Source organism: Pseudophryne corroboree, chromosome 2 (assembly GCF_028390025.1).
Source record: "Pseudophryne corroboree isolate aPseCor3 chromosome 2, aPseCor3.hap2, whole genome shotgun sequence".
In the NCBI taxonomy this organism is placed as follows: domain Eukaryota; kingdom Metazoa; phylum Chordata; class Amphibia; order Anura; family Myobatrachidae; genus Pseudophryne; species Pseudophryne corroboree.
The window spans coordinates 996,339,743-996,365,901 of NC_086445.1; the positions used below are offsets into that span (position 1 = coordinate 996,339,743).

Here is a 26,159-nt window from a genome sequence, read left to right on the forward strand (position 1 = left end):
AATAAAATCAAGTCCATACTACATTTATTTAAAATAGAAATCCATCGATAGCAGAACTCCGGATTGTTCCGTCCAATCGTGGGGATGTTCCTGATACGAAACCCCCTTGGTATTCTCTTTGCTCTATAATAATCTGATAACGATGTCCCATGTAACAGATAATCGATCTCCTTCTTTTTTAATCTGAGCAGATTGTGATATACTTCATCTGTAGTGACGCTGGCCTTACCACTGAGTAAGTCATCATGAAATAAAATCTCAGCTGCTTGTGCCTCTGTGTAACAAAAGGTGTCGTTCATTGCTGCTGTAACATCCAAGGTCATAGCATATTTGGGGATCGCCCCCGTGTTGTTAGACGTCATTCTCCTCGTGGTAAAGTGTTTGTTATTGTTGATATAGAAATACTGAGCAATTAAATCATTGATCCAACAAATGAATGAGGTGCCACACTTCTATGGACTTCTATTGCAGAAAAGTCCGATACATAACAAGAAGTAATAGCCGGCACTCTCAGTATAGTCAATTACCGGGGTGCCTTCCAATGCAGGGAATAGAGTTGATGCCTGAAGCCTGTGAGGCGTTGAAACGTCGGTTTGATTTTGCACTATGTATTGAACTTTTTGCTGAATTTATAAAAGCTATTCTTCAAAAATCCGTGGAGTGCCGCCTGGTTCCTGGAGGGTGAGTGGATGCATTTAGCTACACCCAGGGGACTATATATATATATATATATATATATATATATATATCCTATATATCCTATATATATATATATATATATATATATATATATATATATATATATTAGCCCAGATCTGTGACTTTGTGCCTCGTTTGCTGATGCTGGGCGGAGTCACAACACTGGGCGGAGTTAGTCAAATGAGTCACAGATCTGGGCAAATCTATAGGAGACTAGGGGGGTAATTCCGAGTTGATCGCAGCAGCAAATTCGTTAGCAGTTGGGCAAAACCATTTTACTGCAGGTGTGGCAGATATAACATGTGCAGAGAGAGTTAGATTTGGGTGGGGTGTGTTCAAACTGAAATCTGAATTGCAGTGTAAAAATAAAGCAGACAGTATTTACCCTGCACAGAAACAAAATAACTCACCCAAATCTTACACTCTCTGCACATGTTATATCTGCTCCCCCTGCAGTGCACATGGTATTACCCAACTGCTAACAAATTTGATCCTGCGATCAACTCTGAATTACCCCCTAGGAGCAGAAGCAGATGGTATGGGCATGGCACAGGCAGGGGTGTATACCTCCCAGCTTTCTTCAGGCAGAAGGAAGGACTCGCGCGCTGTGAAAAGGGGGCGTGGTCAACGAAAAGCGGCGTGGCTTCACAGAGGACCCGCGATCGCGAGCCACGCACCGTTTTCGTCAGTGAGGGGGCATGCCCAGCTCTCTGTGAGCTGCTGGCATGCCCCCAGGGGCGGATTATGAGTCTGGGGGGCCCAGGGCACTTGAGACAGGGAGGCCTTATCTCACTGCTGTGCCTACTGCGGGTTCAGGGGCGTGGCCTAACCGTGGTATGCGTGGCCACGCCCCCTTATGCAAATTCCGGGATTTTTTTTTTTATTATTATTTTTTTTAGTGGTATTTTGGCCCCTCAGCTAGGGGTAAATCCAGAGGGGGTGGTCGCTCCCCCCTACACACCCGCACAGGCAGAAGAAAGCAGGGAGGCTGCTGCCTCCCTACAACACCACAGACCTGCCAACATGCAGCAGCGTGTGCTGACAGTAGCACAATGCTGCTGCTGGCAGGACGGGGGAACTTCAGAGCTGGGACAGAGCTACTCCAGCCGGGGGCCCCCTAAAACTGTGGGGCCCGGGGTACGTACCCCCCCTGGGCCCCCTCTTAATCCGGCTCTGCTGCCGGGCCCCCCCTTAATCCGTACCCCCTGATACCCCCTCTCCTCCTGCCCCCCCACCGCGGGACACTGCGGCCCGCAGGTGGGACAGTGGGACAAACCCCCCAAAAATGGGACTGTCCCGCAAAAATTGGGACAGTTGGGAGGTATGGGGGTGTGTGAGGGGGTATGCCGTACAGACAGACGGGCACCGTCTCACTGTGTACTTGACCCCCCACATCAGCATACTCAGCAGGGGCTCTCTGGCGCGGAGGAGCGTAACTTTCTGGCACACTCCACGCTTCTTAGCTGCAGTTTTGTGGGGCACCTGCCGCTGTGCATGTTCCGTACTGCCTCCGTTATCTCCAACCCCACCGCTAGCTGCAGCGCTGCTGCCCGCAGTGAGGTGCGCCCAGCTCCTTCTCACACTTTAGCCGGCGGGCAGCGCTGCAGAAGTCCGCGCAGCTTGCAGGCTCCGACCCCCTCTTCCCTCCAGACACACGTCTCCTGGGGGCTAACCAGTCACTCCCAGATTCCCCTTACCACAGTGCCCGGCAGCCGTGAGGTCCGCGCCGCGTGCATGCCATGACCCCCTCCTCCCTCCAACCGCAGCGTCTGCTGGGGGCTAACCAGTCAATCCCAGTCTCCCCTTACCACAGTGCACGGCAGCCGTGCAAGGTCCGCGGTGTGTGACTGAGGAGTGGGGGGGGAGGGGATGCGGACGGGCAGAGGAAGCAGGACTCCAGCCTGAGAGAGTCAGCCATGCCAAGTCTCCACCAGCAGCAGATCCCAATAGGTTGGAGTGGAACAGCAGCAGCCAGCAGCCGTGACTCCGGTAAGACACATCTGTCTGTCACCACAGTTTTGTCCCTAATACCAATCTCTCCCATGCCCTGTGTTCTGTCATGTCCCTGTCACCCCTATCCTGGCCCTGTCACCCCTATCCTGGCCCTGTCACCCCTATCCTGGCCCTGTCACCCCTATCCTGGCCCTGTCACCCCTATCCTGTCCCTGTCATTTCTGTCCTTGCCCCTGTCCTTGCCCGGTCGCCCCTGTCCTTGCCCCGTCACCCCTGCCTTGACCCTGTCACCCCTGTCCTGGCCCTGTTACTGCATACCCTCCAACTACCTTTTTGGCAGGTACAGTACCCGCAGCACTTCCAGACCCCTCCCCAATGCACCACACCTTCCCCTCCAACACATGCGGCACCACACCCCTCCCCCACATGCTGTGCCTCCAGACCCCCTACACCACCCGCTGCTCCCACTCCCCTGCCCCTCCACCACCCACAACACCTCCGGACCCCCTACACCATCCACACTCCATATATGTCTCCCCCCCACACCTGCCCCCTCTCCACCCGCAGCATTTGCAGTCCCCCCATCACCCACCCCTCCCCCAAGGGTTAAGGGGGCGTAGCCCCTTGCGACGGTGTGAAGAGCGCCCGTAGGGCGTGATGAAGCACCTAGTGTGTGTGTGTGTGTGTATGTGTGTGTGTATATATATATATATATATATATATATATATATTTCTCTAACGTCCTAGTGGATGCTGGGGACTCCGTCAGGACCATGGGGAATAGCGGCTCCGCAGGAGACAGGGCACAAAAGCAAGCTTTTAGGATCACATGGTGTGTACTGGCTCCTCCCCCTATGACCCTCCTCCAAGCCTCAGTTAGGTTTTTGTGCCCGTCCGAGTAGGGTGCAATCTAGGTGGCTCTCTTAAAGAGTTACTTAGAAAAAGTTTTTAGGTTCTTTATTTTCAGTGAGTCCTGCTGGCAACAGGCTCACTGCATCGAGGGACTTAGGGGAGAGATTTTCAACTCACCTGCGTGCAGGATGGATTGGATTCTTAGGCTACTGGACACCATTAGCTCCAGAGGGAGTCGGAACACAGGGCTCGCCCTGGGGTTCGTCCCGGAGCCGCGCCGCCGACCCCCCTTGCAGATGCTGAAGATGAAGAGGTCCGGAACCAGGCGGCAGAAGACTTTCAGTCTTCATCAGGTAGCGCACAGCACTGCAGCTGTGCGCCATTGTTGTCAGCACACTTCTCACAGCAGTCACGGAGGGTGCAGGGCGCTGGGGGGGGGCGCCCTGGGCAGCAATGTATAATACCTGTATGGCGAAAAATACATCACATATAGCCCTTGAGGCTATATGGATGTATTTAACCCCTGCCAGATATCAAAAACTCCGGAGAAGAAGCCCGCCGAAAAGGGGGCGGGGCCTATTCTCCTCAGCACACAGCGCCATTTTCCCTCACAGAAATGCTGGTGGGAAGGCTCCCAGGCTCTCCCCTGCACTGCACTACAGAAACAGGGTTAAAACAGAGAGGGGGGGCACTGATTTGGCGATATGTACATATATTAAAATGCTATAAGGGAGGAACACTTATATAAAGGTTGTCCCTGGATAATTATAGCGTTTTGGTGTGTGCTGGCAAACTCTCCCTCTGTCTCCCCAAAGGGCTAGTGGGTCCTGTCCTCTATCAGAGCATTCCCTATGTGTGTGCTGTATGTCGGTACGTGTGTGTCGACATGTATGAGGTAAATGTTGGTGAGGAGGCGGAGCAAATTGCCTGTAATGGTGATGTCACTCTCTAGGGAGTCGACACCGGAATGGATGGCTTATTTATGGAATTACGTGATAATGTCAACACGCTGTAAGCCGGTTGACGTCATGAGAGGGCCGGCGAACAAATTAGTATCTGTCCAGGCGTCTCAAACACCGTCAGGGGCTGTAAAATGCCCATTTACCTCAGTCGGTCGACACAGACCCAGACAAGGACACTGATTTCAGTGTCGACGGTGAAGAAACAAACGTATTTTCCTTTAGGGCCACACGTTAAGGGCAATGAAGGAGGTGTTACATATTTCTGATACTCCAAGTACCACAAAAAAGGGTATTATGTGTGAGGTGAAAAAACTACCTGTAGTTTTTCCTGAATCAGATAAATTATATGAAGTGTGTGATGATGCGTGGGTTTCCCCCGATAGAAAATTATTGGCGGTATACCTTTTCCCGCCAGAAGTTAAGGCGCGTTGGGAAACACCCCTCAGGGTGGATAAGGCGCTCACACGCTTATCAGAACAAGTGGCGGTACCATCTACAGATAGGACCGTACTTAAGGAGCCAGCTAATAGGAGGCTGAAAAATATCCTAAAAAGTATACACACACATGCTGGTGTTATACTGTGACCAGCGATCGCCTCAGCCTGGATGTGCAGACCTGAGGTGGCTTGGTCGGATTCCCTGACTAAAAATATTGATACCCTTGACAGGGACAGTATTTTATTGACTATAGAGCATTTAAAGGATGCATTTCTATATATGCGAGATGCGCAGAGGGATATTTGCACTCTGGCATCAAGAGTAAATGCGATGTCCATATCTGCAAGAAGATGTTTATGGACACGACAGTGGTCAGGTGATGCAGATTCCAAACGGCACAAAGATGTATTGCCGTATAAAGGGGAGGAGTTATTTGGGGTCGGTCCATGGGACCTGGTGGCCACGGCAACTGCTGGAAAATCCACCGTTATTTACCCTAAGTCACATCTCTGCAGAAAAAGACACCGTCTTTTCAGCCTCAGTCTTTTCGTCCCTATAAGAGTCATATCTGCCCAGGGATAGAGAAAAGGGAAGAAGACTGCAGCAGGCAGCCCATTCCCAGGAACAGAAGCCCTTCGCCGCTTCTACTAAGTTCTCAGCATGACGCTGGGACCGTACAGGACCCCTGGATCCTACAAGTAGTATCCAAGGGGTACAGATTGGAATGTCGAGGCGTTTCCCCCCTCGCAGGTTCCTGTAGTCTGCTGTACCAATGTCTCCCTCCGACAGGGAGGCAGTATTGAAAATAATTCATAAGCTGTATTCCCAGCAGGTGATAATAAAAATACCCCTCCTACAACAAGGAAAGGGGTATTGTTCCACACTATATGGTGGTACTGAAGCCAGAAGGCTAGGTGAGACCGATTCTAAATCAAAAATTTTTTTGAACACTTCCAAAGGTTCAAATTCAGATGGAGTCACTCAGAGCAGTGATAGCAAACAAGGGGACTATATAGTGTCCCGGGACATCAGGGATGCTTACCTCCATGTCCCAAAAATTTGCTTTTCTCACCAAGGGTACCTCAGGTTCGTGGTACAGAACTGTCACTATCAGTTTCAGACGATGCCGTTGGATTGTCCAAGGCACCCCGGATCCTTACCAAGGTAATGACCGAAATGAGGATTCGTCGTCAAAGAGAATGGACGACCTCCTGATAAGAACAAGGTCCAGAGAACAGTTGAAGGTCGGAGTAGCACTATCTCAAGTAGTTCTACGACAGCACGGGTGGATTCTAAATATTCCATAACCGCAGTTGTTCCGACGACACGTCTGCTGGTCCTAGGGATGATTCTGGACACAGTCCAGGAAAAGGTGTTTCTCCCAGAGGAGAAAGCCAGGGAGTTATCCGAGCTAATCGGGATCCTCCTAAAACCAGGAAAAGTGTCAGTGCATCATTGCACAAGAGTCCTGGTAAAAATGGTGGCTTATTACGAAGCGCTTCCATTCGGCAGATTTCACACAAGAACTCTTCAGTGGGATCTGCTGGACAAATGGTCCGGATCGCATCTTCAGATGCATCAGCGGATAACCCTATATCCAAGGACAAGGGTGTCTCTCCTGTGGTGATTACAGAGTGCTCATCTTCTAGAGGGCCGCAGATTCGGCATTCAGGATTGGATGCTGGTAACCACGGAGGCCAGCCTGAGAGGCTGGGGAGCAGTCACACAGGGAAAACATTTCCAGGGAGTGTGATCAAGTCTGGAGAATTCTCTCCACATAAATATACTGGAGCTAAGAGCAAATTTATAATGCTCTAAGTTTAGCAAGGCCTCTGCTTCAAGGTCAGCCGGTATTGATCCAGTGGGATAACATCACGGCAGTCGCCCACGTAAACAGAAAGGGCGGCACAAGAAGCAGGAGGGCAGTGGTCAAAACTGCAAGGATTTTTCGCTAGGCGGAAAATCATGTGTTAGCACTGTCAGCAGTGTTCATTCCGGGAGCACCCGGGAGAGTAGGAACTTCATCGGGAAGTTTTCCGCATGATTGTGAACCGTTGGGAAAGACCAAAGGTGGACATGATGGCGTCCCGCCCGAACAAAAAACGGGACAGGTATTGCGCCAGGTCTCGAGACCTTCAGGCGATAGCTGTGGACGTCCTGGTAACACCGTGGGTGTAACAGTCGGTGTATGTGTTCCCTCCTCTGTTTCTCATAACCAAGGTATTGAGAATTATAAGACGTAGAGGAGTAAGAACTATACTCGTGGCTCCGGATTGGCCAAGAGGGACTTGGTACCCGGAACTTCAAGAGATGCTCACAGAGGACTAATGGCCTCGGGAGCTAAGATGGGATTTGCTTTCAGCAAGAACCATGTCTGTTCCAAGAGGAACCGTGGCATCTGCCTCTAAGAAAGGACCTGCTCCAGCAGGGACCTTGTCTGTTCCAAGACTTACCGCGACTGCGTTTGACGGCATGGCGGTTGAACGCCGGATCCTAAGGGAAAAGGCATTCCGGAAGAAGTCATACCTACCCTGGTCAAAGCCAGGAAGGAGATGACCGTACAACGTTATCACCACATGTGGTGAAAATATGTTGCGTGGGTGAGGCCAGGAAGGCCCCACGAAAAAATTTCGACTAGGTCGATTTCTGCACTTCCTGAAAACAGGAGTGTCTATGAGCCTCAAATTGGGGTCCATTAAGGTTCAAGTTTCGGCCCTGTAGATTTTCTTCCAGAAAAAATTGGCTTCAATTCCTGAAGTCCAGACGTTTGTCAAGGGAGTATTGCATATACAGCCCCTTGTGTGCCTCCAGTGGCACCGTGGGATCTCAACGTAGTTTTGGGATTCCTAAAATCATATTGGTTTGAACCGCTCAAATCTGTGGATTTGAAATATCTCACATGGAAAGTGACCATGTTGTGGCCCTGGCCTCGGCCAGACGATTGTCAGAATTGGGGGCTTTGTCTTAAAAAGGCCCATATTTGTTTTTCCAGTCGGACAAGGCAGAACTGCGGACTCGTCCCCAGTTTCTTCCTAAGGTGGTGTCAGCGTTTAACCTGAAACAACATATTGTGGTGCCTGCGGCTACTAGGGACTTGGAGGACTCCAAGTTGCTAGACGTTGTCGGGGCCCTAAAAATATATAGATATATATATATATATTTCCAGGACGGCTGGAGTCAGAAAGTCTGACTTGCTGTTTATATTGTATGCACCCAAAAAGCTGGGTGCTCCTGCTTCTAAGCAGACTATTGCTTGTTGGATTTGTAGTACAATTCAGCTTGCACATTCTGTGGCAGGCCTGCCACAGCCAAAATCTGTAAGTGCCCATTCCACAAGGAAGGTGGGCTCATCTTGGGCGGATGCCCGAGGGGGTCTCGGCTTTAAAATTTTGCCGAGCAGTTACGTGGTCAGGGGGGAACACGTTTGTAAAATTCTACAAATTTGATACCCTGGCTGAGGAGGACCTGGAGTTCTCTCATTCGGTGCTGCAGAGTCATCCGCACTCTCCCGCCCGTTTGGGAGCTTTGGTATAATCCCCATGGTCCTGACGGAGTCCCCAGCATCCACTAGGACGTTAGAGAAAATAAGATTTTACTTACCGATAAATCTATTTCTCGTAGTCCGTAGTGGATGCTGGGCGCCCATCCCAAGTGCGGATTGTCTGCATTACTTGTACATAGTTATTGTTACAAAAATCGGGTTATTATTGTTGTGAGCCATCTTTTTTAGAGGCTACTTCATTGTTATCATACTGTTAACTGGGTTCAGATCACAAGTTGTACGGTGTGATTGGTGTGGCTGGTATGAGTCTTACCCGGGATTCAAGATCCTTCCTTATTGTGTACGCTCGTCCGGGCACAGTACCTAACTGAGGCTTGGAGGAGGGTCATAGGGGGAGGAGCCAGTACACACCATGTGATCCTAAAAGCTTGCTTTTGTGCCCTGTCTCCTGCGGAGCCGCTATTCCCCATGGTCCTGACGGAGTCCCCAGCATCCACTACGGACTACGAGAAATAGATTTATCGGTAAGTAAAATCTTATTATAATTTACGTCCTAGAGGATACTGGGGACTCCGTAAGGACCATGGGGTATAGACGGGCTCCGCAGGAGACATGGGCACTATAAAGAACTTTACATGGGTGTGCACTGGCTCCTCCCTCTATGCCCCTCCTCCAGACCTCAGTTAGACCCTGTGCCCAGAGGAGACTGGGTGCACTACAGGGGAGCTCTCCTGAGTTTCTCTGAAAGAATTTTGTTAGGTTTTTTATTTTCAGGGAGCACTGCTGGCAACAGGCTCCCTGCATCGTGGGACTGAGGGGAGAAAAGCAGACCTACTTAAATGTTAGGCTCTGCTTCTTAGGCTACTGGACACCATTAGCTCCAGAGGGTCGGAACGCAGGTTTCACCCTCGCCGTTCGTCCCGGAGCCGCGCCGCAGTCCTCCTCACAGAGCCGGAAGATAGAAGCCAGGTGAGTATAAGAAGAAAGAAGACTTCAAAGGCGGCAGAAGACTTATTGCTCCCACACACAACACACACAGCAGGCACTGAAGGGTCCAGGGCGCAGGGGGGGGCGCCCTGGGCAGCAATAATAAACCTCTAGGGACTGGCTAACATATATATAGGCTGCGGAGGCAGTATATTATATAATCCCTCGCCAGTATTGGAAATTTGAGCGGGACCGAAGCCCGCCGCTGAGGGGGCGGAGCTTGATCCTCCAGCACTAACCAGCGCCATTTTCTCCACAGCACACTGCAGAGAAGCTGGCTCCCCGGACTCTCCCCTGCTGAACACGGTGACAGAGGGCAAAAAAAAGAGGGGGGGGGCACTTTTAATTGGCGCAGTGAGTATATATAATATTTATATAAAAGCGCGGTTTTATCTGGGAATTTTATTTCCAGTGTCAGTTGGCGCTGGGTGTGTGCTGGCATACTCTCTCTCTGTCTCTCCAAAGGGCCTTATTGGGGAACTGTCTCCATATAGATATATCCCTCAGTGTGTGGGGGTGTCGGTACGCGTGTGTCGGCATGTCTAAAGCGGAAGGCTCATCTAAGGAGGAGGTGGAGCAGATGATTGTGGTGTCTCCATCGGCAACGCCGACACCTGATTGGTTGGATATGTTGAATGTTTTAAATGCAAATGTGTCTATTACATCAGAGATTGGACAAAGCAGAGTCCAGGGATAGAACAGGGAGTCAATCCATGGCTTTGACTGTGTCACAGGGCCCTTCAGGGTCTCAGAAACGTCCCCTTTCCCAAGTAGCAGACACTGATACCGACACGGATTCTGACTCCAATGTCGACTACGATGATGCGAGGTTACACCCAAGGGTGGCCAAAAGTATTCATTATATGATTATTGCAATAAAGGATGTTTTACATATCACAGATGACCCCTCTGTCCCTGACAAGAGGGTACACATGTTTAAGGAAAAGAAACCTGAGGTAACCTTTCCCCATCTCATGAGCTGAACGCGTTATTTGAAAAGGCTTGGTAAACTCCAGACAAGAAATTGCGGATTCCCAAAAGAATTCTTTCCCTGCGCAGGACAGGTTACGGTGGGAATCCAGGGTGGACGAAGCGTTAACGCGCTTGTTCAAAAAGGTGGGGCTACCGTCTCCTGACACGGCAGCCCTCAAGGATCCTGCTGATCGCAGACGGGAAACTACCTTAAAATCTATTTATACAAATACGAGTGCCTTGCTCAGACCGGCAATAGCGTCGGCTTGAGTTTGTAGCGCTGTTGCGGCTTGGACGGATACTTTGTCAGCTGACATTGATATCCTAGATAGGGATACCATTTTATTGACCTTAGGTCACATTAAAGACGCAGTCTTATATATGAGAGACGCTCAGAGAGACGTTGGTCTGCTAGGTTCGAGAGCCAACGCCATGGCGATTTCTGCTAGGCGAGCCCTGTGGACCCGCCAATGGACGGGTGATGCCGACTCAAAGAAGCATATGGAAGTTTTACCTTACAAAGGTGAGGATTTATTTGGGGAAGGTCTCGCGTACCTGGTTTCCACAGCTACCGCGGGTAAATCTAGTTTTTCACCTTATGTTTCCCCACAGCAAAAGAAAACTCCGCAATATCAGATGCAGTCCTTTCGGTCGCATAAGTCCAGAAGAGGTCGGGGCTCTTCCTTCCTCGCCAGAGGTAAGGGTAGAGGGAAAAGACTGCCTGCTACGGCTAGTTCCCAGGAGCAGAAGTCCTCCCCGGCCTCTACTAAATCCACCGCATGACGCTGGGGCTCCACTGAGGGAGTCTGCGCCGGTAGGGGCACGTCTTCGACTCTTCAGCCACGTCTGGGTTCAGTCAGATGTGGATTCTTGGGCAATGGAAATTGTATCCCAGGGTTACAAGCTGGAATTCGAAGACCTGCCTCCTCGCCGGTTTTTCAAATCGGCTTTTTCCAGCTTCTACCCCAGAAAGGGACATAGTTTTAGCTGCAATTCAAAAACTGTGTCAACAACAAGTGGTTGTCGAGGTTCCCCTAGTTCAACAGGAGAAGGGGTACTATTCAACCCTATTTGTGGTCCCGAAACCGGATGGCTCGGTCAGACCCATTCTAAATTTAAAATCCCTTAACCTGTACTTGAAAAAGTTCAAATTCAAGATGGAATCGCTCCGGGCAGTTATCTCCAGCCTGGAAGGGGGGGATTTTATGGTTTTACTGGACATAATGGACGCACACCTTCATGTCCCCATATATCCCCCTCATCAGGCCTACCTGAGATTTGCTGTCCAGGACTGTCATTACCAGTTTCAGACGTTGCCGTTTGGGCTTTCCACGGCCCCGAGGATTTTCACCAAGGTAATGGCGGAAATGATGGTGCTCCTGCGCAGGCAGGGAGTCACAATTATCCCGTACTTGGACGATCTCCTGATAAAAGCGAGATTGAGAGATCAATTGCTGAAAAGCGTGTCGCTCTCCCTGAGAGTGCTGCAGCTGCATGGCTGGATTCTAAATCTACCAAAGTCACAGTTGATTCCAACGACTCGGCTATCTTTCTTAGGCATGATTCTGGACACGGAACAGAAGAGGGTTTTTCTCCCAATGGACAAAGCCCAGGAACTCCAGAACATGGTCAGAGACCTGCTAAAACCAAAAAGAGTGTCAGTCCACCAATGCACTCGAGTACTGGGAAAAATGGCGGCGACCTACGAGGCCATCCTCTTAGGCAGGTTCCATGCAAGGCCGTTTCAGTGGGACCTTCTGGACAAGTGGTCGGGGTACCATCTACAAATGTAGCAGAAAATAAGCCTGTCCCCCAGGGCCAGGGTGTCTCTCCTGTGGTGGCTGCAGAGTGCTCACCTTCTCGAGGGTCGCAGGTTCGGCATTCAAGACTGGGTTTAGGTGACCACGTACGCGAGCCTCCGAGGATGGGAGCAGTCACACAAGGAAGAAATTTTCAGGGACTATGGTCAAGCCAGGAGGCTTGTCTACACATCAACGTACTGGAATTGAGGGCCATATACAACGGCCTACGTCAAGCGGAGAATCTTCTTCGCGACCTACCGGTTCTGATTCAATCAGACAACGTCACAGCCGTGGCTCATGTAAACCGCCAAGGCGGGACAAGGAGCAGAGCGGCAATGGCGGAAGCCACCAGGATTCTTCGCTGGGCGGAAAATCACATAAGCGCGTTGGCAGCAGTCTTCATTCCGGGAGTGGACAACTGGGAAGCAGATTTCCTCAGCAGACACGACCTCCATCCAGGAGAGTGGGGACTCCATCAAGAAGTTTTTGCAGAGATAACAAGTCATTGGGGACTTCCTCAAATAGACATGATGGCGTCACGCCTCAACAAGAAGCTTCGGAGGTACTGTGCCAGGTCAAGAGACCCTCAGGCAGTAGCAGTAGATGCCTTGGTGACACCGTGGGTGTTTCAGTCGATCTATGTATTCCCCTTCTTCCACTCATCTCAAAGATATTGAGAATTATAAGACGAAAAAGCGTGCGGACAATACTCATTGTTCCAGATTGGCCTCGAAGGGCCTGGTATTCAGATCTTCAGGAAATGCTCACAGAAGATCCGTGGCCTCTTCCTCTCAGAGAGGACCTGTTGCAACAGGGGCCCTGCGTGTTCCAAGACATACCGCGGTTACGTTTGATGACATGGCGGTTGAACACCGAATCCTAGCTGGGAAAGGCATTCCGGAAGAAGTCATCCCTACTCTGATAAAGGCTAGGAAGGAGGTGACGGCGAAACATTATCACCGTATCTGGAGAAAGTATGTATCTTGGTGTGAAGCCAAGAATGCTCCTACTGAGGAATTCCATCTGGGCCGTTTTCTCCACTTTCTACAGACAGGAGTGGATATGGGCCTAAAATTAGGCTCCATTAAGGTACAGATTTCGGCCTTATCAATTTTCTTTCAGAAGGAATTGGCTTCTCTCCCAGAAGTCCAGACTTTTGTAAAGGGAGTGCTGCACGTACAGCCTCCTTTTGTGCCTCCAGTGGCACCATGGGACCTTAACGTGGTGTTACAGTTCCTAAAATCTCACTGGTTTGAGCCTCTTCAAACGGTTGAATTAAAATTTCTCACTTGGAAGGTGGTCATGTTGTTGGCCTTGGCATCTGCAAGGCGGGTGTCCGAATTGGCGGCTTTGTCTCACAAAAGCCCCTATCTGATTTTCCATGTGGATAGAGCGGAATTAAGGACTTGTCCTCAATTTTTGCCTAAAGTGGTTTCATCGTTTCATATGAACCAACCTATTGTGGTACCTGTGGCTACGAGTGACTTGGAGGATTCCAAGTCCCTTGATGTGGCCAGGGCCTTAAAAATTTATGTAGCCAGGACGGCTCGGGTTAGGAAAACAGAGGCACTGTTTATCCTGTATGCAGCCAACAAGGTTGGCGCTCCTACTTCTAAGTAGACTATTGCTCGCTGGATCTGTAACACGATTCAGCAGGCTCATTCTACGGCTGGATTGCCGTTACCAGATTTGATAAAGGCCTATTCCACTAGGAAGGTGGGCTCTTCTTGGGCGGCTGCCCGAGGCGTCTCGGCAGTACAGCTTTGCCGAGCGGCGACTTGGTCGGGTTCAAACACTTTTGCAAAATTCTACAAGTTTGATACCCTGGCTGAGGAGGACCTCATGTTTGCTCAATCGGTGCTGCAGAGTCATCCGCACTCTCCCGCCCGGTCTGGAGCTTTGGTATAATCCCCATGGTCCTTACGGAGTCCCCAGCATCCTCTAGGACGTATGAGAAAATAAGATTTTAAACCTACCGGTAAATCTTTTTCTCCTAGTCCGTAGAGGATGCTGGGCGCCCGTCCCAGTGCGGACGTATTTCTGCAAGGCTTGTATATAGTTATTGCTTACATAAGGGTTATGTTACAGTTGAGATCAGTCTTGGACTGATGCTGTTTTTGTTCATACTGTTGACTGGTTGCATATATTCCAGGTTATACGGTGTGGGCTGGTATGAATCTTGCCCTTAGATTAACAAAAATCCTTTCCTCGTACTGTCTGTCTCCTCTGGGCACAGTTCTCTAACTGAGGTCTGGAGGAGGGGCATAGAGGGAGGAGCTAGTGCACACCCATGTAAAGTTCTTTATAGTGCCCATGTCTCCTGCGGAGCCCGTCTATACCCCATGGTCCTTACGGAGTCCCCAGCATCCTCTACGGACTAGGAGAAAAAGATTTACCGGTAGGTTTAAAATCTTATATATAATATGTGTGTGTGTGTGTGTATGTGTATATATATATATATATATATATATATATATATATATTGTGTGTGTGTGTGTGTGTATGTATGTGTGTGTATATATATATTGTGTGTGTCTATGTATGTATGTATGTATGTATATATATATATATATATATATGTATATATATATGTGTGTGTGTGTGTGTATGTATATGTATATGTATATATATATATATATATATATATATAGTAGACTTGCCATACTGTCCCTTTTAAACCTCATGAATTTCACAGGTTCTGTGGGTGACTGGCTTCATGTCGGCATTTCACCTGGTTATAATCAGCTAGAGTACCTGTATAATTCATCAGTGTTCCGGCTTAAAGGGATAGTGTGGTAATCCTATATATGGATTCATTTTTTTATTTTTTGTGAACTTTACTAATTTTGTGGTCAATTAATTTAGACACGAGGGAGTCAACTTGTCGTTGTAACAGCGACAAAATGAGGGCAACAGCTCCGCAGCTCTTCCCTCTCATGACACAATCTTGCCTCGAACTCGTGGATTTTTGAGCGCAGTCTTAAGGGGCTTATCTGAGAGTCACTAACTGCAGCATAATGCCACACTAAATCGTGGCCGCGAGTAATTTCCCCTTAATAGAATCAACACCTTTGAATTCAAAACTTCTATCCGTTCATCTGCTTTTCTCTGAATAATGATCATGTGACGCTCCAGCTGCTATATAACTACACATCCAAGCATGTGCAGCCACAGTTTACTGCAAGGGCATGCTAAGACTGTGACGGGACATTTTCCAGTATGGAAAAGTAATTTATTGCATTAGCACACAGCGTTGCGTTCCTTTTACTGTTTCATACATTGAGAAATGTGACATTTGTATACATCACCTGACTTCCTTATTGACCATATTACCAGGCGCTCTGTTGTATTTGTCTTTACCATAGTACTACTACTCCTCTCTTCTCTTCCCCAATAAAGGCGTCTTGGCAGTCACAAGACACCTGGTTAGCCTGGGTGATGTTATTTAAGCCATAAATGTTTTATTTACCAAGACCGTCGGCTTCCAGTAACAATGTCATTATATTTCAGGAACTGCGGGAAATGCATAGCAAACAGCAGCTGGAGAAGCAGAAAGATATTGAGGCCGAGAGGATGAAGGAACAAGAACGGCGGATTCTGGAGCTGGAGAGGCATAAGGAGGAGGCTCAGAGGTAATTTCCACTAGACGTACTTAATGGGTTGTGTAGAAATGGTTTCTATGTTCATTAGTGTGTGGCGATTGCTTGTAGAAATCTTCCCATCATCGTCGGGCTCCATGTGTCCTTCATTGTGTTCTTTTTTAGAAGAGTTGTGTATCTCATTGTTCCTGTATAATGTGACTGCTGGTCTCTGCATTGTATACGATTGACGCATATACGACCTAATTCAGTTAGTGTAGCTGATTCTGCTTTTTAGCAGAAACTGCTACTTTTCTCCTTCATCCACTAGGGGCCATTGGAGTGCAGATACAATGGGGAAATAGTAGGCAGTAACTGGGAGCTGGCACTTTAAATTTATAACCATGTGACTAGCTCCTCCCCTACTATGTCCCCCCTCCAAGCCAGTCTTATTTTAGTGCCCAAGGGAGCTGGTCACTTGGGTCTTCTCTGAAGAATTTTTTATTTTATTTTTATTATTCTTTCTTCCACTCAGACTGGCAACTCTGCCACTGCCAGTCTGCACCGCGGGAGCTGCCGGCGAGGTCCCATCGCAGCTGCGTGCGGCTCGGGATGGGCCCCGGCTGAAGGAGACACTGAGCTGGCCGGACACCGCTGCGTGCAGCGCGTGTCGGGGCCGCTCCGTCAGCAGAAGATTCCGGCAGCAGGGCAGCCGTAAGTATATGCGGCCGGACACCGCTGCATGCGGCGCATGTCGGGGCCACTCCTTCGGAGCGGTAAGTACCCCCCCTCCTCCGCTTCGCTCTGTTGAGGATTCTGTTTTATGTAGACAGCTTATGCTTTTTCATTTCAGCTGCCATAGCATACAGTGCTGAGGGTCAGCCAGATCACAGCTCCGCATTAGATCATTTATTTGACCTCTGCAGAGTTAGTGCTGCCAGTGTTTTTACTATGTATTACTAATGTACAGCTGCTGTAGCCCATGAATAAGCAGTTGAGCTACAGTGAGACGCTCGGCTCTGCTCCCCGGCCCCGACTCAATTGCCGGCAGGGGATGCATCCCCCCGCTGAGATACAGAAGCGCCTGTACAGGTTTAAATTTGGCACCATAATGGGGCGGGGGGGCGGAGCCTAATCCCGCTGTGGGATCTCAGCGCTCAGCAGCCCGGGCAGCTCAGTGCGCACGGCGGCCAGATTAACTAGGCTGCAGGCAGCGGGGTAAACATAGTGAGAGATCAGTCGCCTCCCTCTGCAATCGCTCACTGTAGATCACGCTAGCGCCGTTACAGTTTAAAATAGGCGCCATATCGGGGGGGGGAGCCTAATCCCGTTGCGGGATCTAAGCGCTCAGCAGACCTGGGGGCTCAGCGCGCACGGCGGATATCTTAACTACGCTGCGGGAGGCTTTCCACACTAGCGCCAGTTTGAAATAGGCGCCATAGCAGGGGGGGGGGGGCGGAGCTCCGACTTGGATTATTGGTGGCCCCGGTGTTTAACACACAGATGCTGGCCGCCATTTTTCCAATAGTAGTCAAATAAAAACATACAAGTAGTGCAGCTCAATGCACTAATGCATACCCAGGTTTAGTAACACAATGATGCAGGGTTGCGTAGATACCTTTATTAACTAGCGGGCTGCAAAATATCTGTACAGCCCTCACTACAGATGATGTGTTGTTACTGTTACCTAAACACAGCTTGCTAAGTTCAGTTAATGGACTTTCCACTGCCATGATCTGTCCTTATAACTCCTCCACAGCTTTCAAAAAAGGGGGGTCGCTAACTTCCGTTTTCTGGGAATGGGAGGTACGTACTCGATCTAAACCAGTCTCTCGGAGACCATTAGACAGTGAAACGTGCCTGTCACTGCACGCTGTAGGGCAGGGATTAAATGAGGCTGTGCTCCTGTACCCCCCCACCCTCTTTTTATTACCTCAGACACAAAAGTTTTTCTCATGTCAGAACTGTTATGAGAAGTTCACTCAGGACAGAGAATTCCCGGTTATGTGAGGGTTGTAAGGCTGAACCGTCCACTCAGCCCTCATCGCGGCTACGGAACGCTCCTGTTTGGACAGCTCTGCTTGCGCAGGTAAGGTCGCTGTTAACCAGAGACTCCATCCTTAATTTCTCCCCAGGTTTCAAGGCGAGAGGTTGCTAACCTCACCGTTGCACGATTCTGCTGATAAGATGCATTTATTGGAGGAGGCGATGGAGATCCAGGTTACGGATGTCGATCGGGTTTATGAGGAATCTGAACCAGTGTCTCAAGTTCTCTTATTACAACAGTTCGTCGGGTGCTGCAGGCGAAAGAGTTGGAACTGGACACTTCAAGTCCATCGAGATTTGACACCAGTCAAAGACTGACAGCGACTTTTCCAGTTTCTGTTGCGCTGGATGTACTCCTGACGGCGGCCTGGAAACATCGGGATGCAAGATTCAGGTATCAAACACTGTTTGTCTTCCTATTCTTTACCCACAGATAGCAGAAGCGAGATGGACCCCTCCAATTATAGACCCCTCGGGGTCTCGCCTGTCCAGGACGCTGCTAGTTCTTGGCGTATCCTCGCTGAAGAAGCCGTATCATAGAAATATGCAGCTGCAAGGTTTTCTACGTTACCTGGCACAGGTAAGTTGTTGGGGAAGGTTCGTCCTCGGAGCTACAGGTTCATTTTTGCGAATCTGCTTTGTATCTTTGGAGTCTCCAAGGACGTCTGTCTCCTCGGAGCCAGAATTTACGCTTTGGCTATCTTGGCCCAAAATATGGAGGCGTGGCCCTGGTCGGGAAGGATCTGCCGCTGGGGGTAAGTCCACTTATCTTCCCACTGCGGCTCCAGTTCCTTGACTGGTCTTTCCTTTCGCTCCTTACGTACCCCTTCCAGGTTTCACAGGCCAGAGGAGATGATTCTGTTATCCATGAATCTCGAGGTACAGGCCGAGGCGGAGTTTCATCAACATCGACTCAGCCTGATGGTATGCCCTCCACATCTCAGTCTGCATGTCGGGCCTCCCCGGGGGGGGGATCCCAGGGTAGGGGGCTTGTCTGTGGTGTTTCAGGGAGACCTGGGTACAATCCTGTACAGATACTTGGGTCAGAGATCTCATCACTTGCGGTTACAGACTACCCGCCTCAGTGTTTCTTCACCACAGGTTTGCCGGTTTCCGTCGACAGGAGGGTCGTCCTGCAGGAGGCGTTCAAGAAGCTTCTGTCAGCAAGGATGCTGATCCCTGTTCCCTCAAATAATCGGAAACGAGGCTCTATCTCAAGCTTTGTTCTCGTACTGAGGCCGGACGACTCGGCCAGCCCTATTCTGAACTTAAAGGATCTTATTCCTTTTTTTGGGGAGTCCTTTCTGTCGGTTATTGCCAGTTTGGAGCAAAACTGGTTTATGGCGTCCTTAGACAGCAAGGATGCCTGCTTACAGGTTCCCACAGAAACGCCTCTTTGGGCTTTTCCCCAGTTTGCTATCCAGGATATACGTTTTCACTTTCAGGTTCTTCCGTTAGGGCTCTTTCCTGCTTCCAGAGTGTTCACTAGGGTCAGGGCTGTCAGGATAGCTCTTCTTCAAGGGCAGGAAGTCACGTCTGCATCCTCTCTGGACGGTCTACTACTGGAGACCCACCCTGCAGACCTTTTGTCTTGGACAGACCTATTCTGTACTTAGAATCATTTCAGTCTGTGATTGCTAGTTTAAAAAAAAAAGGGGAGGTTTTAGGCATCCTTAGTCATCAGGGATGCCTGTTTACTGGTTTCTATTTGGGCTTCCTCATTGGCCGATTCGTAGTACAGGATACTCCTGTCCACTTTCAGACCTTTCCGTTCGGTCTCTCTTCTGCTCCCACTGTGTTCATGAAGGTCACAGGATGGCCATACTTCAAGGGTAGGGAGTGACGTTTGTTCCCTAACTGGACAATCTACTGCTGGAAACCCACTCTGCAGATTAGGTTGCTTCTGAATACCCGGAGGATCCAGGATCTTCTGATTCGACACGGGTCCCATTTATGCTCCTCGTTCTGTTTTTCTGTGTTTAGGGAGAGTTCTCAACTCGGTCCGTCAGAGGTTTTTTTTCCTGCCTCGGGACCAGTTCTCTCTCTTCAACCAAGTTGCGGTGCTGAGAGAGGTCGCCTACATTCTCCTATGAGCAGAGGACGACCATCTTCATTCCAGGTCAAGCCGCCAGGTCAGGCACCCGGGTGAGTGGACCTTCCCCGGAGTTTTGTCAGCTGGTCCGCTGTTGGCGGAGAATTTGGATCGACCTCTTGGCGTTGCGACTGACTCTTTAACCCTTTATTACTCTCGGACGTGAGCTCTGGCGGCAGTAGCCGATGCCCTCACGGCTCCTTGGAGTTTTCTGGTTAGTCTATCTTTCCTTTCTACCTCACTTTCTGCAACACATAAGGGGAGAATGCGCGCTAGTCCTCTCGGTGACTCCAGTTTGGCTGCGCATGACTTGAAGATCCACCCTGCACCTGTTGTCAGTAGAGGAACCTTAGCTCCTACCTCTGTGGGACTGTCTACTTCAACGTGGTCCTTTTTTCTTTGTTTGGTCTTACACAGGTTTCGTTTAATGGCGTGGCTGTTCACGAGACCTTCTCAGGAGGATGGAGTTTCCTAGTTCGGTTATACCTACTGGCCCCCGGAAGTCGGTTACCTCGTCTCGCTTTTGCCACTTTTGGAAACTTTATGTGGCATGGTGTGGATGATGAGGGTTTTTCCTTCGGTTTTTTATTTTATTTAGCCGCCTTCTTTGGTTTATCCGGGTGGTTTGCTCGGCTGCACTTCGACTAGGTTGATCTAAATTTCGGGTCTCTGCTCTTCAGGTTTTCTTCCAAAGGAAATTAGCCTGGCGGCCGGAAGTTCGGCCTCTCTTGCAGGGAGTACTCTACCGACAACCCACCTTTCGAATAAGGTTATGGCTGAGTTTCAGACTCGGCTGTCGTTTCTTCCTGGGGTGAAGTCCGCTTTTCATAAAAATCTGACACTTATGTTTTCGGCCCTCTTTGGATGTTGTCGGGGCTCGTCGACTTTCTACAGAGGTCTTCGGATATTCGACAGATTGATTTCTTCTTTGTTCTGTACGATACTCCCGTCCTAAATGTCCGGGGTCAGAGCAGACGTTGGGCCGTTGGATACGTCTTACCATCAGACAATCTTTTTTGGCGGTTGCTCAATAGCCTCCATTTTCCATTTCGGCGCACACCGCGCGCTCTTGGGGACCTTCGGGGGCGGCCGCCCACGGGGTTTCCATCAATGCTTTATGTTGCGATGCCGCTTAGTCGGAACATCATGCGTTTGTCACATTTTACGGATTTTACATTTTTGCGGCCTCTGTGTCACAGGTTGGCCGAGCGGTTTTGCAGGACTCTCAGCGCTCTCCCTCCCGTCTTGGGAGCTCTGGGATGTCCCCATTGTATCTGCACTCCAGTGGCCCCTAGTGGATGAAGGAGAAATCAGGATTTTGGTACTTACCGATAAATCCCTTTCTCCGATTCCACAGGGGCCACTGGACGCCCACCCAGCGCTGTTTCCTCCTCCTTCTACACTTATCGGGTTGTATGTCACTGTGTGACTGCGCGTTTTGTTCCTATTACCCTATCACTAGGTTTCCAAGTTTCCTTGGTATTATCTTGTTTTAGTTGGCTTAGCAGACCTCCTCTACTTTGACGTTGGACATAGTAGGGGAGGAGCTAGTCACATGGTTATAAATTTAAAGTGCCAGCTCCCAGTTACTGCCTACTATTTCCCCATTGTATCTGCACTCCAGTGGCCCCTGTGGAATCGGAGAAAGGGATTTATCGGTAAGTACCAAAATTCTGATTTTCAATCGCATGTTGGGGGCCGCCCATCTCAGGCCACGCTCTAATTGCGATGGCACCGCAGTTAGTGCGTGGTCACAGAAACTAGGGAATCCTCCTGCCGGCATAGTCTGGCTGCGACGGCAGGAGTCCTGCCACCATTTTTCCTATCAGAGCAGCTGTGTTTGACAACACACAGCCGCCCCCGAAAACGCAATGTCTGTCAATCACGCAGAGGCGTTCACAGTTAATGCGAGCCGACCGCATTAACTGCACGCGCAGGACGGGACTTGTGCGTGCACACTGCATTTGCGACGCAACCTGATTTAGGCGGCCCATAAAGCGTTAGAGGCAGCTACAACAAGCAACCCGTGAAAAGGTTGCCGGAGGAGATGCACAGTTAAAATAATGGGGGGGGGGTTCTCCATACATTGAATAGGTGATAAGAATAGCGGTGTTCCACTCTTAAATTTGTGCTATAAATAGTTTATATGGATGTCAATGATTATACTGTGGAAGGTAACAGGCCGCCTGCTGGTGTGTAACTGTGTATGTATTTGTTGTGCAGGGAGTTACCCGAGAGGAATAATGACAGTGCAGCACTTATCAGGCCAGACAGAGAGGGAAAACAGCCGTATGGAGCACGCTTACTTAATGGAGTTAGCTTTACCATCAAAAGCATGTTCTGCATGTATAGGTACCTGTGTTTGCTGGAGGAAGGAACAGCAATCTCTACACATCACAATTATTTGTAGGTTTAGGGTAAGATTGTGCAAAACTTCATCCTGGCCGTTTGGCCTGAGCACCAGGCTAGGATGGTCTCTGTAAAGGTTGGAAACCTTAAGATGACTACATTGAACCAGATCTTCAGCTGCTCAGACTGTCCAACCAGATCACACCACAGATGTGGCGGCATACGGTGCTAGAATAATAATGATGCCTGGCCTTGATAAAGGAAGGGTAAATGCCACACAAGTACTGCGGGTTGCTGGAAGTGCGGAGATTTCAGTGATTGAGCTGCGGGGTTTAAAGTAACTAAATGTCACGGCTTGATGTCCAAAATCTTATCACTTCTGGCAGCCTGTGAACTTACTACGTTTTGCTCTGTTACTCTGTGTTATTATCCATTACCAGATGAAAGCAGACCAAGCGTGGCACAGACCTGCATCCACATATGGTGTGGGGTGGGGGGGGGGGGGACAGACAGACATTATAGGGATACAGTAGACCATATAAACCCTAATGTACCATCTGCCTCATCATGATCCCTCTTTTAGGAAGGCACACGAGCAGGAAAAACAGTGGCAGGACCGTGTGAAACAGGAGGAGCCAGCACGGCACAAACTATTGCAAGATGAGGAAAAGCAGAAGAGGGAAGAACCTGTAAAGAAGTTTGAGGAGGAGCAAAGGCCTGAGATCCAAGAAAAAGCCAGCAAACCTTTCCAGCAGCCTCCTGAGTCGCTGAAACCAGGGGCACGCGCCCCGTGGACAGGTATAGATGTGTGCTTGTTGGTCAGCATCTAACACACAATCACTCTAGTGTGACATGTGATCTCATGGTGATTTACCACCGTCACATGCTGGTTCCTGCATTATAGATGCAAATGATGCTTTATCACCATAAGCCAAGGGTTCCCAAACTCTGTCTTCAAGGCACCCTAACAGTCCAGGAACCACTGCCATATACTTTACTCCATCAATTATCACTAGAGCCAGGATAGAAATGGTAACTGAGGGCTTGGAGTGCAGGTCAGTAGAGGACACACAATTTATAGGCTGCTACTTACTGTACATTCTGCTTTTCCCAGCCTTCCAAGGGTTATTTCTCCCTGGGAGGACACTGGTTGATGTTTTGTTGACCTCATGGCATTACTGCTCAATCCAGGTATCAGAGTGTCCCTTGGGGACACCGTAGAAGGCGAGCATATTTTGTATACACAGTGAAACACTAAAACAAATGTCCAGTCTCGCTAAGTTTCCGTTTATAGACAGTCACATAACGTCATACAACATGTGACTATCCTGACACTTTTCTGAATACTTGTAAGTGACCTAACACCAGTGGACGATGCAGGTCTTCTGTGTATGATGTACCAGTGCAGCCTGCATTATGTAACTGATCGATTTTTACATTGAAAGCATTTCTGTACATTTTAGTCTTTTCAGAAAAAGGACCACTAACAATCTCTCAGGGGGATGTGAAGGTCGTGTATTACCGGGCACTTTATCCTTTCGATGCAAGAAGTCATGATGAGATCACCATCCAGCCAGGAGATGTTATCATGGTGAGAATTGAAGATTATGAATGATATGGAATTGTAGGCAGACCGCCACGCACAGCTCTGATGTGGCGGCCAGAAAAATGTAACGTTCCTAAGGTGGCTTGGGTGTAAAGGTGCCTGTTACCCTTTCTCACACTCGCTGACTGCTCACTGCTGCTACTGATGTAGCGATCTCTCAGGATGCATACATAGGTTGTACGGTGGAATATAGGTCATATCTTTATCCCACGATTGGATGCAGTTCTACAGTGATGGTTAACATTTGCATTCTTAACGGTATGGAAATGTGTAGCGAAAATCTGTACAGCGACAGTCACACTGACGCTTGCAAGTTGTACAATTCGCTAGAAAGTCATTGCACGGTGAGCTCATTTCTGTCCGCGTCCGCAGGTGGATGAGAGCCAAACTGGAGAGCCCGGATGGCTTGGGGGTGAACTTAAAGGGAAGACGGGCTGGTTCCCTGCCAATTACGCAGAGCGAATGCCTGAGAGCGAGTTTCCGATTACAGTAGAGCAGCCAGAAGACACTACAGCCAAAACCACTGTCCATGTGACACCGTCCACAGCCACATCCGTAGCTTTTACCGATACAACTACAACCGCCAACAACTGGGCAGACTTCAGTTCAACGTAAGTGTTAAGAGCCACCTAAGATCACAGTATTTATTTCATTTTAATCCTGGACCAACCTATTCCAACACTGTACCATTGGAGCTTACAATTCTTAAACACTGTTCCCAGCACAGAGCCACATCAGACTCTTAACCTACTGTCTTATTTTTGTACGATGGGACAGACAAGCCATAAAAAAAACTATTATCGGATATCAGCCGTGGTTATTTACCTAAGAAAAATAAGAGCCGGGTGCTTCATTTTTTTTCCTTTTTAAATGCACGTTGAAATTGGTGGAAATATGTCATCTTGCATCCTGCGTAACTATTGTAATGTGCAGTATTCCATAGCAACAAGTTGTCCATTTCCTTTCATCTTATAACGTGCAGTCAGTGCTGATTGGTTGCCTTAGTAACTCGACTTGGTAAATACTCTGGTCCATTCCCTACAAAAGCATTATTTAAGCACATTTTGTTACTAGTTCTTTCTCTATCTCTTTATAACACTGGCTTTTGGGAGACCCTTCTTTAAGTAAAGTGATTGTATTCTTGTGTTGAATTTAGAATTCAGTGCTTTGTTAGTCACATAAATGTATGACCGTTTATTTAAGATCATGTTGCTCTCTGGCTAAGTACTACATAACATTTCTTAACGTGCACTGGTCACCTAAATGCAGTGGGTAAGCTCACTTTAGGCTGAACCAGTGTCTGTGAGACTGCAGCCTATCCACTATTTCCTACAAATCAGTGACCTCACCAGAGCACACAATGGCTGCCGTCACTGTATATGGCTGACAAGTGCAATTTACTTTCTTCCGGTGTGGATCTCTTTACACTAATTGTACATATATTTCTTTGACTTTCCTGTCCAATAGGTGGCCAACTAATAACAATGAGAAAGCAGAAACTGACAATTGGGATTCGTGGGCCGCTCAGCCTTCACTGTCTGTACCCAGCGCTGGCCAGATGCGGCAGCGTTCCGCTTTTACCCCCGCCACCGTAACGGGCTCTTCTCCTTCTCCTGTACTGGGGCAGGTATGAACCCATTGGTTGTATCTACACTTGCGCTATATATTTCTCTAACGTCCTAAGTGGATGCTGGGGACTCCGTAAGGACCATGGGGAATAGCGGCTCCGCAGGAGACTGGGCACATCTAAAGAAAGCTTTAGGACTATCTGGTGTGCACTGGCTCCTCCCCCTATGACCCTCCTCCAAGCCTCAGTTAGATTTCTGTGCCCGAACGAGAAGGGTGCACACTAGGGGCTCTCCTGAGCTTCTTAGTGAAAGTTTTAGTTTAGGTTTTTTATTTTCAGTGAGACCTGCTGGCAACAGGCTCACTGCATCGAGGGACTAAGGGGAGAAGAAGCGAACTCACCTGCGTGCAGAGTGGATTGGGCTTCTTAGGCTACTGGACATTAGCTCCAGAGGGACGATCACAGGCCCAGCCATGGATGGGTCCCAGAGCCGCGCCGCCGGCCCCCTTACAGAGCCAGAAGACAGAAGAGGTCCGGAAAATCGGCGGCAGAAGACATCCTGTCTTCACCAAGGTAGCGCACAGCACTGCAGCTGTGCGCCATTGCTCCTCAGCACACTTCACACTTCGGTCACTGAGGGTGCAGGGCGCTAGGGGGGGGCGCCCTGAGCAGCAATAAAAACACCTTGGCTGGCGAAAATACATCACATATAGCCCCCAGGGCTATATGGATGAATTTTAACCCCTGCCAGAAT

At 49.2% G+C, this 26,159-nt stretch overlaps 1 protein-coding gene across 11 annotated transcripts in view; it reads left to right on the plus strand.

Annotated features, from left to right (window-relative positions):
• ITSN1 (intersectin 1) overlaps positions 1–26,159 on the plus strand; it is a 351,280-nt gene that overhangs the window by 196,458 nt on the left and 128,663 nt on the right. For 8 of the 11 annotated variants that reach the window (XM_063956498.1, XM_063956491.1, XM_063956492.1 and 5 more), the window contains 6 exons: positions 15,678–15,799; positions 22,107–22,235; positions 22,816–23,030; positions 23,696–23,823; positions 24,211–24,449; positions 25,306–25,465. In XM_063956498.1, the coding sequence (XP_063812568.1) occupies positions 15,678–15,799; positions 22,107–22,235; positions 22,816–23,030; positions 23,696–23,823; positions 24,211–24,449; positions 25,306–25,465 (993 nt within the window). The remainder of the gene's footprint in view (positions 1–15,677; positions 15,800–22,106; positions 22,236–22,815; positions 23,031–23,695; positions 23,824–24,210; positions 24,450–25,305; positions 25,466–26,159) is intronic. The other 3 variants (XM_063956499.1, XM_063956494.1, XM_063956495.1) reach the window with 1 other exon arrangement.